This window comes from Malania oleifera, chromosome 2 (genome assembly GCF_029873635.1).
Source record: "Malania oleifera isolate guangnan ecotype guangnan chromosome 2, ASM2987363v1, whole genome shotgun sequence".
NCBI classification, from domain to species: Eukaryota; Viridiplantae; Streptophyta; class Magnoliopsida; order Santalales; family Ximeniaceae; genus Malania; species Malania oleifera.
Window position 1 is genome coordinate 133,041,618 of NC_080418.1, and position 15,672 is coordinate 133,057,289.

The 15,672-nt window shown below is 36.9% G+C and overlaps 1 protein-coding gene across 2 annotated transcripts in view; it reads right to left on the reverse strand.

The window, feature by feature from the left end:
• LOC131149373 (uncharacterized) overlaps nt 1-15,672 on the reverse strand; it is a 95,459-nt gene that overhangs the window by 27,354 nt on the left and 52,433 nt on the right. For both annotated transcript variants that reach the window (XM_058099772.1, XM_058099770.1), the window contains 2 exons: nt 8,171-8,227; nt 7,441-7,510 (listed from right to left, as the gene is read on the reverse strand). In XM_058099772.1, the coding sequence (XP_057955755.1) occupies nt 7,441-7,510; nt 8,171-8,227 (127 nt within the window). The remainder of the gene's footprint in view (nt 1-7,440; nt 7,511-8,170; nt 8,228-15,672) is intronic.

Consider the following 15,672-nt stretch of genomic DNA (forward strand, 5'->3'; position numbering starts at 1 on the left):
TGCTCTAAAATGTGGAACATTAGAGGCATATATAGATATATTGGTGAAAAATATGTAACAACACTTGTATATTTTGAAGATATTGTAGTGTTTCAAAATCCAGAAGAGAATTCTTTGTGAAATAGACCAATAATAACTGAAAATAGAATTATAATTCTATTATTCTCCACCCTACCTAATAAAAAATATGTTTTGTGAACAATATTGAATTAAAACTTTGCTATCATTGGATTTAGCATTCCAGAACAAAAATGTACCAAAATTCTGAATGTTTGTACCAATACATGGTTCGCTAGGGTGTAAACATTTTCAAGAGACTATGGTCTAGCCCAGAATAAAGAAATCAAGCTGGAATCGCTACCACAACAAAATGTTGAGCACCCAAAAAATTATGTACACAAACCTTGTATGCCAAGATAAGGTGCACTTATACCCTATTAGACAATCACTTACCTTAAGCTATTAGGTTGTGGGCCAACAATGTATATCAAGCTTTAACACTCCCCCTGCATGTGCAGCCTAACAGCATGTGGAGAGATAAACACACAATAGATAACACCCATTTCAGGGAATACAATAACTCTTTTTAAAAACCACATAATAACTGCTGGCATGAGGTTAGAACCCAAGACCTATTGGTAACCAGCTCTGATACCATGTTAGGCAACCACTTTACCTAAAAGCTTAAGTTGTTAGGTTGTGAGCCAACAATGTATATCAAGCTTCAACATACCCTAAGATGCTGAGCTCAACAACCCAGAGTTTACTCTTTTTTCTTCACTTTTCCCCTGTACAAAGAGACTCTGTATGAAAAATAATATAATTTAGAGTTTGAAGGAAAAATTAATTGGAAAAACGATATAGTACACCAAGAGACCTACACTGACAGGAAGTAGGTAACTTTACACCCTTGCAAACAGATATTTAATAATGATTTGAAAAGGTGATTGAGAAATGTTAAGAAATTAGGTAAACAGAAGATCTAATCACAATGATAGGTCTCTCCTCTATTTACAATATATGTCAAGTACATGCCAATGATCATAATACTCTTACAAACTCACGCTTATTAACATAGCATTAACATGATAATAATGCTAAATGACTAAAATAACCATTAACAAGACCTATTTTTACTTCTAGAAGAAAATTTTACTAGTCAATTGTATTTTAATTAAAGAGTGAAATGAAGATTCTAAATTCCCCATTTTAACTCACCAAAATCAGCTTAGGCTGCTTAAGCTATACAAGCTTGGCTCGAGTCTTTAGCCGAGTGGCAAGCCTTACATTTACAACCAAAGCCTAATTCTCATACTATGTGGAAATGTTAAGGGCACACTTTATACAATGTTCAATCTTTAATGTAAAATCTCATATCAAATGTGTAATTTTGACTAGGAAATGAGCTTCCAATAAAGTGACCACTAGACGAAGTAATCTGAGCCAGTTAAGGCCTGATACACTTGATGGCCACAAGGCCCACAACCTAAAAGCTTAAGCTTTAGGATCTAGTGGTGACTTAACATGGTATCAAGCCATGGTCGCCAACAAAATATTCCCCCCCTGTTAATAAATCATTCCCAAGTATACTAGGTGGGCAACTGTTGCAAAGGTAATTAGAAAAGCTTCTCAAACCATTCGAATACATAAAAAGGAAACTGATATCGAGGGGGGGGGGGTGAGGAGACCATTGCCCTGTTCCAGCTGAGTGGGGTCATGGGAGAGAAGGTCTAAATACAGCCACAATTTGAAGCATTTTTGCAAGATGAGTCTGGCCTTAGGGCTAAAACTAGCCAAAGTGTCTTTTCTTTCTTTTTTTGGGTTTATTTATGATCTTTGTTAGAGGCTATATATGTCTTCTATTATTATTATTATTGAGTGTGTTAGTGTGTTAATTACTGATAGTTAGTAATTATTGTCATTCGAATGTATTCAATTTGTATTATAAATAGAGGGAGAGACCTATCTTCAGGTTAGGCCATTCATTTTAATCAAACCTTAACATGGTATCAAAGCATGAAACCATATTTCCCTTAGTCATCACCAAAAAACACCATTCCCCTGGCTGTTCTTCCTAGATCCACCTCCACCCCATACTAAATCACAAAACCAACAATACACTCATAATCCTAAACCCCCCCCCCCCCCCCCCGGGCGGGACGACCCACTCCATAAAACCCCCATCTCCAGAGGGCATTCCATGCACCCCCACGCGCCAGCCGAATGCTAGCAGGGCCAACCCCACGTGCGAGCACGTGAGTGCAGTTCCGGCCACATCCTCTCATTCCTTCTTTAGACTATATTATCAAGCTGTTAGATCAGTTTTTGGCTAAAAAATTCAACCTTTTTCAACCATGCACTCGTGGTATTCCGTTAATTTTTATTCAAGGTTTGGGAAGGCTTCCTTGTGAGTGTTTTAGGAGTCGTGGCAGCATTCGTATGTTCAGTTATGAGGCTGTGGCAGTGCTATATCCATCAATGAGTTGTTCACCTCATCCGTTGTTGCATCAGTGCTTCACGTGGTTTTTGATTGTTCCGATTATTGATTATTCTTCTTGTTTTTTATGTGATTGCTGATTTGTGAGTGCTGCAGCAGTACTATATCTGTTGGTGAGTTGTTCACCTTGTCCGTCATTGTGTCCATGCTTCACATAGTTTGTGATTGTCCCAATTAGTTTTGATTGTTCTTGTTTTTTGTGTGATTGCTGATTTGTGAGTGTTGGGATAGAATCTATGAATTCCAAGAATTTGTTTCCTACATCGCTGCCACAAATAATGACTAAAAATTTGGATGGAAAGAACTATGTTCAATGGTCTAAAGCTATTCAGATTTATTTAGCAAGATTAGGGAAATCTAACCACTTGCTCCAATCTGATGCTTCTGACAAGAAAAGAAAAGGCGTGTGGGTTCAAGAAGATGCCTTAATTGTTTCCCTTTTATGGAATTTGATGGAGTCACAGATTGCACAAATGTGTATGCATCTAGATACGTGCAAGGAGATTTGGGATTATGTCAAACTTCTATACTCCAGTAACATTACACGAATGTATGATTTATCCAAGAGTAATTTAAGTTACAACAAGGAGATAAGAGCTTTGCAGATTATTTTTGAGAGATGAAATGAATTCATGAGGAGCTTAACATCGTGCAACCTATCATTGCCGACGTTAGTGAGATGCAAAAGCAGAGAGAGAAGATGGCAATTCTTTACGTTCTAGCAGGCTTGAGACCTGAGTTTGAGGTAGTTTGGTCCCTGATACTCAATAGTGCCGAGCTGCCATCATTTACTGATGTTTATTCTCATATCCTTCATGCTTCCTTTAGCATGCATTCTTTTTCTCTTACATTTGGTTCTGAAAGGACAGCCTTTTCTACACACAGAGTTATTCTAGTTCTCTACCAAACAACCGCAAAAGCTATCGCGGTGGTTCGACTAGTTGTGGTGGTAGAGATGGATGAGGCATAGGTACTCCTCGCAAGTGCACTCATTGTCAATAGAATAATCATACTTTTAAGCAGTGTTGGGATCTTTATGGCAAACCTTTCACATGTTGCCAATGCAGCTGCCATTGACTTCACACCTTTGGGGGCAGCCAATACAACCACCACCGACTCCTCACCTTAGGGGTCGGGTTAGGGGCAACGTAGTGTATCTATGTTAAAGGAAGAGTATTCCAATTTCCAACAGTATCAAGCGTCACAACAAACTTCTCTTCCCATTCCAAGGTCGAAGTGGATGTTGCACTTACTGCTTGTTATCTTATCAACGGAATGTCATTCTCTGTTCTTAGTGGTAAAATTCCCTACTCCATTCTATTTCCTAATTCACCTTTATTTTCTCTACCTCCTCCTGTAATTTTTCTCTACCTCCTCTTGTATTTGGGTGTGTGTCCTTTGTTCATCAACTAACTCCTAGGGTGGATAAGTTGGATTGTCGTGCTATAAAATGTGCCTTCCTATGCTACTCATATACTCAAAAGGGATATCGTTGTTATAGGCCTGTGCTGCATCACTTCTTTGTTTCTACCGATGTTACCTTCTAAGTTTACACCTTACCACACCCAGCCACCGAGCGCTTATGAGCTCAATGAGTCTCTTCGTTTGCATAATCTTCCAGATTCTATGTTGCTGTCCTTGCCTAACTAGCCATATGAGTCTCCATGTAGTTCGAGTCCTTTTTATTGCCTTGATCATTCTAATTTGCAAGTGTATTCACAACGGCAGCTCCAAGGAAGATAGTCCCCTCTAGCTTCTACTACCACACCTTTGGTTTCCTTGCCTGATTATCATACTTCCCATGATGTTGATCCTCCTATTTCTGTTCGGAAAGGTAAACGCACGTGTCCTCAACACCCCATTTCCAAATACGTTTCTTATGACTCCTTATCACCCTCCTATTATTGTTTTGTCGCAGCTCTATCATCTAACCACCCTTCCTAAATTTGTTTCAAAAGCCTTAGCCCATTCAAGGTGGAGGAATGCTATGGTTGAAGAGATGAATGTTTTACATGACAACAATACTTGGGACTTGGTACCTCTTCCTCCTAACAAGTCTGTGGTTGGTTGTCGCTGGGTTTACACTGTGAAAGTCAACCCTAATGGTTTTGTGGCTCGTCTAAAGGCTCGTTTTGTTACTAAGGGATACACTCAAGTGTATGGTCTAGGTTATTCTGATATTTTTGCTCCGGTTGCCAAACTTACATTAGTACATCTGTTCATCTCCTTGGCTACTACTTGTCACTAGCCCCTGCATCAGTTAGATGTGAAAAATGTTTTCTTGCATGGTGACGTTGAGGAGGAAGTTTATATAGAGCAACCACCTGGGTTTGTTGCTCAGGGGGAGTTAGGCTTAGTGTCTCGGCTCAAGAAGGCTTTGCATGGTTTAAAACAATCTCCAGAAGCATGGTTTGGTTGTTTTAGTGTTGTAGTACTTGAGTTTGGTCTTCGACTGTGTGTTGTAGATCATTCTGTGTTTTATCGTCATACTTCATCGAGTAAGATCTTTTTTGTTGTTTATGTGGATGATATTGTTATTACAGGTGATGATGATAAAGGTATTCAGAATCTCAAATTTTTTCTATAAACTAAGTTTCAAACCAAATATTTAGGACCATTGAAATACTTCTTGGATATGGAAGTATCTAGATCTCATGTTCAAACTGTTGTGTCACAGAGGAAGTATGTTCTTGATCTATTAGATGAAAATGGCTTATTGGGATATAAATTGGTTGATGCACCCATGGATCCTAACAAGAAGTTAATGTCGGATATAAGTGGTTTGCTATCTAATCTTAGGCAACATAGTAGTCAAAGGCGCACCGAGACGCAAAGGGTACTTGGAGCCGAGGCGCGAGGCGAAGGCGCACACCTCATGAAGGTGAGGCGCACAATCATTAAAATTGTGTACAATGCCTATTTGGTGGGTAATAGATATATGTACACATCAATAGTAATATTAGAATTTAAAATGCCAAAATATTCAATACCAAAATTGGAAATTTAATGAAATTGCCATGCCTAAGGTCCAAAAGCATCAACATAGTTTAACATCACAAGAAAAGAGTACAATAAAAGAAGTAGCAGCTAAATTCAATAAAAAAAAAATGTTATATAATAGTTATAAACTTGCATTAAACTACATTATTAATTGCATATAATATTATAAGAAGCATCAGGCAGCAGGCAGCAGAAGAACTAAAAAAGAAGAAGCAGAAGAAGAAATGAAGAAGAAGAAGAAGAAGAAGAACTGAAAAAGAAGAAGAAGAAAAGAAGAACTGAAGTAGAAGAACTGAAAAAGTAGCAGCAGAAGAACTGAAGAAGAAGAAGAAGAAGAAGAAGGATAAAAAGAAGACGACGACTTACTAGTTTGAACTTTGAAGCAGATGAGCCGATGACTCACGATGGCTCAAACCTCGAAGACGAAGGGCTCCTACTGGTTTGAAGGCTTGAAGACAAACTCACGAAGATCCTACTAGTTCAAAGGCTCGAAGACGAACTGACGAAAGGCTCCTGCTAGTGTAGTGCTGCTTCGCAGGATCGAAAAAGAAGTGTTCCGGCAGGTTTCACGTTGGTTCGAAGGGTTGAAGATGAATCCTGATGGTTCGAGTCGAAGGCTGGATTGCTAGAAGAGGGCTAGGGCTCGTTCTAGCTACATTTTCTTTATTAACAGCTTCAAAAATCTCAAGGCACGATTCACAGCACCGGGCGCATCAGTGCACTTACCTGCGCCTTTTAAAGGCTGTCTCGCCTCAACAGAAGTGAGGCCCTAGCCTTGTTGCCTCTCTGTGCCTCACGCTTAGGCGTGCCTCAGGCGCACTTTTGACTACTATACTAGGCAATAGCAAAAACTTCTTGGAAAGTTGAATTATCTTACAATTACTTAGTTGGATATATCTTTTGTAACAAGTGTTGCGAGTCAATTTTTGGATTCTCGGAGGACAAATCATTGGGAGGCAGTAATTCGTATCTTGAGATATCTCAAAGGTGCACCTAGGAGCTGTCTTTTATATAATGGTCAGGGTCACACTTATATCCATGGATATACGGATGTAGATTGGGTTGGATCACCTTCCAATTGGAGATTCACCATTGGGTAATTTATCTTGGTTGGTGGTAATTTGGTTTCTTGGAAAAGTAAGAAACAAACTATGGTGGCAAGGTCAAGTGCTGAATCAAAATAGGGCTATGGCTCACACTACCTGTGAACTTGTCTGGTTGAAGAACATGTTGGAAGAATTGGGTTTTCCGAATTCTCAGCCTATGAAGTTTATGTGTGATAATTAAGTTGCTCTTCATATTGCCTCCAACCCGGTCTTTCATGAGCAGATAAAGCACATTGTAGTTGATTGCCACTTTGTTTAGGAGAAACTTGTAAAGAAGCTCATTACAACCGCTTATGTGAAGTCAGACATGCAGCTTGCCAATTTGTTTACCGAAGCGGGGTGCTCATGTTAAATTCATTTGTAGCAAGCTAGGAGCTTATGACACTTATGCTCTAGTTTGAGGGGGGAGTGTTAGAGGTTATATATGTCTTTTAGTATTATTATTGTGTTAGTATGTTAATTAGTGAGAGTTAGCAACAATATTATTGTCATTAGAATGTATTTAATTTGTATTATAAATAGAGGGAGAGGTCTATCTTCAAGTTAGATCATTCATTTTAAACAAATCTTAACAATCTTATTTTAGCCAATCTTGTATGTTTGTTTATCATTTCGTCAGTCAAATTCATCTTGATACTTATTTTTTAATATAAAATTTCGCAGGAAGGGAACTAATGTTTTGATACTTTGCTTATCTTTGAGAGATCAAATTCAATTCAACACTTCTTTTAAAGATAAAACTTTGTTGAAGGGAATTATCACACAAAAGGTAATGTTAGTGAGAAAAGATAAATGGCATGTAAAATAATCTACTTCATAAAAAAGTGAGAAAATTACCACAAGAGCTGCAAAAGATATGATTATTCCAAATACTAGAATCCCATTAACAGCACCAATAAACCGCTGGCTACAATTAAAAATAAGCTCAATGTTAATTTTGTTCACTTTACTTTAAAAACAAAGTGACATTTGAGCTCGTATGTGTGCGCGCATGTTTGCATGTGCACAAACAAAACCTCATCTTTACCCCGATATGAAAGAACTGCATTCATATTTTTCAAAGCATTCTTAAGTATTCTCTACCAGACAAGCAAAATATCATGATAATAAACATTTGCATTTGTCTTGAAGTAAAATAGGAAACTAAAAATTCAGAAGCAAAATGAAGGGCATACGGTGTGTAATAGAGACCATGCAAGGTAGAACCACATCCAAGTAATCAAAGATGCACATTCTCTCAAAAGGGACAGACTCAAGGAATCAAGCATGGCATGGCAATTGTATAAATGCTACTAAGAAATTCAGAAAAGCGTTCTAGGTAACATGCAAATGCACTATAGAAACAAAGAACTCTTTTGGTTCGACTAGTTGACCATAGTTTCTGAGGTTGCAGTATCTAATCTCTATGAAGAATGCAGCACATTTGAATTTTCTCATGACTAAAGCAAGATAATTTGTTATAAATCCTCTAATATGTTACATGAGTTTGAGGTTGTGAGAATGGAGACTTGAAAACAAATACAGAAAAGGAAAACGAACAAAGGGAGAGCAAGATAAAAGCACTAACCTTCCAAAGTAGCATATACCTCCAAAAACCAACGAAAACAAGGCTGCACTTTCCCATCTGCAATATAATGCTGCAGATCAATGTCTAGCAAACATGAAATTTACTCATAGCTTAATCCCATACAAGTGCAAGAATGAACCTATAAGTCCAAATGGAAAAATTTTGGTGCCACATTTAGGTACATAAAAGACAAATGAAATGTAACAGAAGGATCATGTATGCCAACAATAAACTGTGCTTATGTTTTGTTGAAATGTGGGGAAAAAAAAAAACTGAATATTCCACTAACTTATGAAAAAGATTACATTCCCTTCAAATAGATGATAATTTTCATCTAATTATGAGGGATATTTACAACCTACTGAAAATAGAATATCCCATTTTAAAATGGAAAGCAATAAAATAGGAAAGACTATCTATAGAATCGGGTAAAATGCTACCCAAATCCCCTAGGATCATGAAACCAAAAATAGCTAACAAATCACCTGATTTGTTAGCTGTAATCTCCTAAGGATCAGCCTCTAATAAAGGCTGACAGATATCTAATAATTCTACACTCCCCCCTCAAATTGGGCTGTAAATATTGATTAGGCCAAGCTTGGAACTCAGATCATCAAAATTCTTTCTTGGAAGAGCCTTAGTAAGGATATCGTCTGTTTGGAGACATGTAAGCACATACAACATCTTGATTATTCCTTCCTCCATTTTTTATTTTATGAAATGCCGATCAATCTCCATATGTTTTGTTCTATCATGATGCACTGGGTTCTTTGCAATGCTAATGGCTGACTGATTGTCACAGAACATCTTCATGGGTTCTTCACCTGAAATCTTTAATTCCTTTAGAAGCCTTCTTACCCATATTCCTTCACATATGTCGTGTGTCATTGCCCTAAATTCAGCTTATGCACTACTTCTTGACACAACTGATTGCTTCTTACTTTGCCATGTAACTAGGTTTCCCCACACATATGTGCAGTACGTAGAAGTTGACTTTCAATCATGTATTGATCCTGCCCAATCTGCGTCACTGAATACTTCAATATCTCTTCTTTTATTCTTCTCAAAAAATAATCCTTTACTTGGTGTTAGCTTCAGATATCGTAGGATTCTATAAACTGCCTTCATATGTTCTTCATTGGGATTGTTCATGAATTGACTCACCATACTAACAGAGAAGTCAATATCAGGTCGGGTGTGAGAGAAATATATAAGTTTTCCAACTAGTCTTTGATATCTACCTTTATCCACTGGTGCACTATATTCCTTGGCTCCTAGTTTGGTTGTTGAATCCATAGGAGTACCTGCTGGCTTGCATCCGAGCATCCCAATCTCTTTCAAAAGATCTAGAATATTTCCTTTTGGAGACAAAGATTCCCTTCATTGACCGTGCCACTTCCATGCCTGGGAAGTATTTGAGATTCCCAAGGTCCTAGATATTGAATTCTTTAGCTTTTGATACTATTCATTTCCTCCTCATAATCTCTCGTTAGAATGATGTCATCCACATATACAATGAGGATAGAAATTTTTCCTTCAAGAGAGTATTTAACAAATAGTGTATGATCAGATTGATATTGAGAATAGCCATACCTCCTAACGACCTTTGTGAATCTCTCGAACCAAGCTCTTATGGATTGCTTGAGCCCATATAAAGATCTTCGGAGTTTGCAGACTTTGTTGTGTGCAACTTGTGTCTCGAATCCAGGAGGAATTTCCATGTTGACTTCTTCAGCTAGGTCTCCATGGAGGAAGGCATTCTTGACATCTAGTTGGTGAAGAGGCAAGTCTAAATTTGCTGCCAAAGATAAGAGGACCCGCACTATATTTAACTTGGCTATAGGTGCAAATGTCTCTTTGTAGTCGATTCCATATGATTGAGTGAATCCATTTGCTACCAACCGAGATTTGAATCAGTTAACACTTCCATCTTTATTTTCTTTCATAGTGAATATCCATTTGCAACCTACTGGACGTTTTCCAGTTGGTAATTCTGTGATTTCCCATGTTCCATTCTTTTCTAGTGCATTGATTTCTTCCCAAACAGCAAACTTCCATTTAGGTGTACCGAGAGCCTCTTGTATGTTATTAGGAACATGGATTTTGTCGAGGTTGGCAACAAAAGATCTAAATGTTGGCCTAACAAGGCTTAATCTCATTTTCATAATGACAAACTAAGGAATCTAATTGTGCTTTCAAGTGTATTTACAAGTATTATATCTCACAAGCACAATGGATCATGATTAAGTTTAAAGCCATGAAGAACACAAGCAAAATGAAGAATGGCTATTGATATTGAAGAAGAGCCTGGATGAAAATCAAGCTCAAAGACATGAAGACTTAGATAGGATTTCATGTTTACTGTAATACAATTCTCATGTAAGCACTTCTCAAACTTATGTTTGTTGTGAAGCTCTTAGGATTAATTATTGGACTTAGAGACCTATTTTAATAACTTGGAAAATATTTTTTTGAAGTCCAAATATCTTTTCAAAAGAATGCAAATGAGTTTTGGAATCAAAATAAAAGAAACAATGAATTTCAGAATGTTCGGGCAACCGAGGCTCATGTTCAGACGACCAAATGCAGGAATTTGAACAACCTAGTCTGGCATCAATGAGTTCGGGTGACCGAACATGTAGTTCAGTCAACCGAATGGCTATTGCCATTGGTAAAGTCCAGACAGTGTTGGTTCAGGGGACCGAACCTAAAGTTCGGTTGACTGAAATGCTACTGTCTGTTTCGAAATTCATGTTTTTAATTGGTTCAAGCGACCGAGCTCCCAGTTCAGTCAACCGAAGTGTGTGATTTATTTTATGAACAGCACAATTTCTTTCCGATTTTGAAAGGTATTGTTAATAAAACTTGGCCAAATAGTTAGAATTCAAACTTAGCTATATAAGGCTAACCCTAATCGTGTTAGGGCAACCCAATAGCGAGAAAATACATTTATTTCATTCTTGAAACGCTGCTGTGCGCCGTTCCTCTTTTCTGAATTGATTTTCTAGTTTTTATACTTCAAGTTCATAGTTTTCAATCCAGAAAACCTAGCAAATCTCTTGAGCTTCTAAAACCCACCATAGATATTCCCTGAGTACCCTATCATATGCTATCTCAAATTCAATAAATACCAATGCTAGTCCCTCTTCTTTTCCCTAAACTTTTCCATTAATCTTCTTAAAAGATATATAGCTTCTATAGTAGATCTCCCAGGCATAAAACCAAATTGATTTTCTAAGACCATCGTTTCTAACCTTAATCTTTATTCAACTACCCCTTCCCACAATTTCTTCGTATGACTCATAAGTTTAATTCCAAGATAGTTATTACAACTTTGAATATCTCCTTTAATTTTTGTAAATAGGTATCAAAGTGTTTTTCCTCCATTCATCTAGCATGTTCTTAGTTTTTATAATTGTGTTAAATAAGTTAGTTAACCATATAATTTCTTTATCACTTGAGCATTTCCAAACTTCAATTGGAATGTTATTCGGTCCTATAGCTTTTCCATTTTCATCTGTTTTAGTGTAAACTTAACTTCGTTAACTCTAATTTTGCAAAAAAATCTCACATTTTTAGTCTTTTCCTCATTTTTCAATTCTAAGTTTAAGTCTTCTACTTGGTTTTCATTAAACAGCTTACTAAAGTAACTTTGCCATATTTCTTTTATGTCTTCTTCCTTAACCAAGACAGTGTCATCCTCACTTTTTATACATTTTATATTACCTAAGTCCTTACTATTTCTTTCTCTGACCCTAGCAAGTTTAAATGTATCTTTCTCCTTCTTTTGTATCTAATCTATCATACAACTTATTAAATGATCTATATTTAGCTTCATTGAAGGCCTTTTTTGCATCCTTTCTCCCCTCTTTATACTTTTCAAATTTATCCATGTTTCTATATTTTTGCCACATTTTATACCAAATTCTTTTTGTCATTACGGCTTTTTGGACATCTTTATCCCACCACCAACTTTCTTTGCTATTCGAGAACGTTCCCCTTGATTCACCTAAAATCTCTTTTGTTATCTTTTTAATAGAGCTAGTTGTCCTCCAAAGAATATTTGTATTTATCCCATCCTCTATAGTCCAATCACCATCTTTGACAATTTTATCTTTAAATTTTATTATATTTTCTCCCTTTAGGTTCCACCATCTAGTTCTCTTACACGGGTTTATATTATCATTTTTCTTCGATTTATAATACATATATCTAACACAAAGACTCTATGTTGTGTGGTTAAGCTTTCACCTAGGATAACTTCATCTATCTGACTTTTATTTTGTACACTTTTAAAGGTTATTAAGAAATCTTCTCGCTTCTTAAAACAAGTATTCATTGTAATAAAATCATATGACGTAGCGAAAGTCTAAGATCATCTCTCCAGACTCATTTTTGTCTCCATAACCATATCCCCATGTATCCTCTCATAACCTATATTATCCCTTCCAACGCGTCCATTCAAATCTGCTCCTATGAATATTTTCTCAATCCCTGATATGCCTTGTATAATTCTATCCATATCTTCCCAAAATTTTCTTTTAAGATTTTCTGTTAAGCCTACTTGAGAAGCATAAGCACTAATAATATTTATTATCTCTTGGACTAAGACCATCTTGATTTTTATAATTCTATTCCCTATCTTTTAAGTTTTTGTCCATAATAATACCTACCCCATTCTTATGTTTTTCTTATCCAGTACAACAAATTTCAAATCTTGATTTATCAATTTCTCTAGTTTTCTCCCCCACCCACTTAATTTCTTAAAGGCAAATTATATTATTTTTTCTTCTAATCAATATGTCCACAATTTCCATACTTTTACCCATAAGTTTCCTTATATTCCAAGGCAAAGAACACTAATGATGTTCAAAATTGAAACATTTTAAATACATAAAAAACATTGAGTGTTCAAAAACTGCTTCATTCGGAGGTCTTTGAAAGAGACGTTAGTGTAGACATGCCCTTTTGGTCTACGTTTTCTTGGAACCACCTTCATTTTGGCCACAATTTTCAAGTCCATGTGCAATATGATCAATTATTTTTTAGGCCTATATTCAGTTTGCATGAGGAAAAGGTTCATAAAATTGTTCGCTTCATCATTTGAGCTTCTTATCATGCTTTGATTTGAGTGAATAACAAGTTTGAGCAACTTACATGTTAGGAATTAAATGAGTGCTTATGATTCAATTGGATGCCTAGTTTGATTGAATAAATCGTCCGTCTTGTTTTGGAAACTTTTATTTATTTCTTCTCATGTAATGAAAAATAAAGCATAACAAATGGGCAAACTGGCAAGCTCAGAGGGCATTTTCAATTTGTAAATTAATTCAAAAACCTTATAGTTTCAAATAGGACACATTTCCAAGAACAACCACAAAATCGAGCCTCAAGTTCCACTACCTAGGGTCAGCAACATGAATCCTCTCTTAACGCTATTTCGCATGATCTAGGGAAATATTCTCCAAAATTTGGAGTGTTGTTATCCTAGTCCAAGATATTTATAACTTGCTCTACCCCTCCCCTTTGTACTTCCACAAAAAATTAACTCAATCCTCCTCAGGCTGCACTATTTGGCTTACACTGCAAGTTCCGGAACCATCTTAATCACTCTTCCCTCATCTTATCCTCTACAAGTGCTACATGTCACAATCTTACATTCTTGCATTTGTGACATGCAATAGGGCTGTATGGGCAACCTTTGCAGGGCACAATAAGCATGCAGATGTGCCTTGAAAGCATATCTGTAAACATGAATTCGATTAGGGATGAATTCGATTAGGGAGATCTCAAATATGTACTTTGAGTGCTAGTATAGCCTTATGGTGTATCCATCAATTATCGAAGTGGCATTCTTAGTTGAGTATGATTTTTTCAAACCCACTACTGGTTCCTCATGCTAGGATGAGAATAGTACGTAAATTTGATTACCATAGGTGGAAAAACGAGCACCCTACCACTACCAATGTCCTTTCACGCACTAAGAGGGCACCCCAAGGACGTGGGGACGGGCTCTTGATATCATTGAAGGCTTTTTGGGCTTTTGAGTTAGACTAAAAGCCTAGTGGACGACCCCCTATAGAGTGGCGCCATGCGTCACTCTAAACCAAGAGGTTGGTGTTACTAGTTACTTTAGTCATTCAGTATTACTGCTATGTATTATTGTTGTGTTAGTAAGTGTGAGTTAGTGCATGAGTTAGTAAGAGTAGTATGGACATCTACAATTAGAGGGAGAGACCTATCATATGATCAGGCCTTCCAATTTAACCAATTCTTCAACATGGTATAAGAGCATGGTTCTCAGACCCAAACCCGAATTGCCACAACCACCGTCAAACCCATAGCTACCAAAAAATGCTAACACCCTAGTCAATGACATATTGGCATGAATATACTAAAATAAATCTAAGGTTCCAAAGTTGTTCAATGTTTTTCACATAACTTTTTTTTAATTAGTTGTTTACATAATCTGGCTTGTGTTTTGCAGAGATGCAAAGAAAAAAATCTTTTGCTTAATTGGGAGAAATGCCAGTTTATGGTCACCCATGGCACTCTTTTAGGTCATATAGTTTCTTCTAAAGGTATAAAGGTAGACAAGGTCAAAATTGAACTAATATCTAAACTCCTTATCCCTAGGGCAGTTAAAGATATTCTTTCTTTTCTTGGTCATGCTGGCTTTTATAGGCAATTTATTAAGGGGTTCAGTTCTATTGCAAAACCGTTGTGTATTCTTTTACATAATAATGTTGAATTATTTTGGTCCAATGAGTGTCAAAAAGCTTTTGATACCCTTAAGGAAGCGCTTACCACTGCCCCATTTTGCACCCCCCATGGTGGGACCTTCCCTTCGAAATCATGATCGATGCAAGTGACCATGCCTTTGGGGCAATTTTGGGCCAACATGTGAATAACATGCCTTTTGTGATTTACTATGCCAGTAGGACCTTAAATGATACCCAAAAAAGCTACACTACTGAAAAAGAATTGTTTGTTGTGGTTTTTGCACTTGATAAATTTTGGTTTTATGTTCTTGGTTCTCTTGTTGTTATTTTCACTGACCATTCTGCGCCAAAATATTTGTTGGCTAAGAAGGATGCGAAACTAAGCTTAATCAGCTAGATGTTACTACTTCAAGAGTTCAACACCACCATTAAGAACAAGAAAGGAGTCGAAAATGTGGTGGGCGACCATCTCTCCAGATTGGCACCATCCTCCTCTTCAAACGTCATCCCTCCTCTTGATGATAGTTTCCCGGATGAGCAGCTATTTGTAGTTCAAAAAAGCTACCTGCTTTGTTGACATGGTCAACTATTTAGTAACTGAGCAAATGCCTTCTGAATGGTCCATCCAAGATAGGCGTTGATTTCATTATGAGGTACGACATTTCTACTTTGATGATCCTTACCTTTTCAAATACTGCTCAAATCAATTGATTCGAAGGTGCATTTCTGATGATGAGTTTTCTTCTATTTTGATATTGTCATATGGGTGCATGTGGGGGT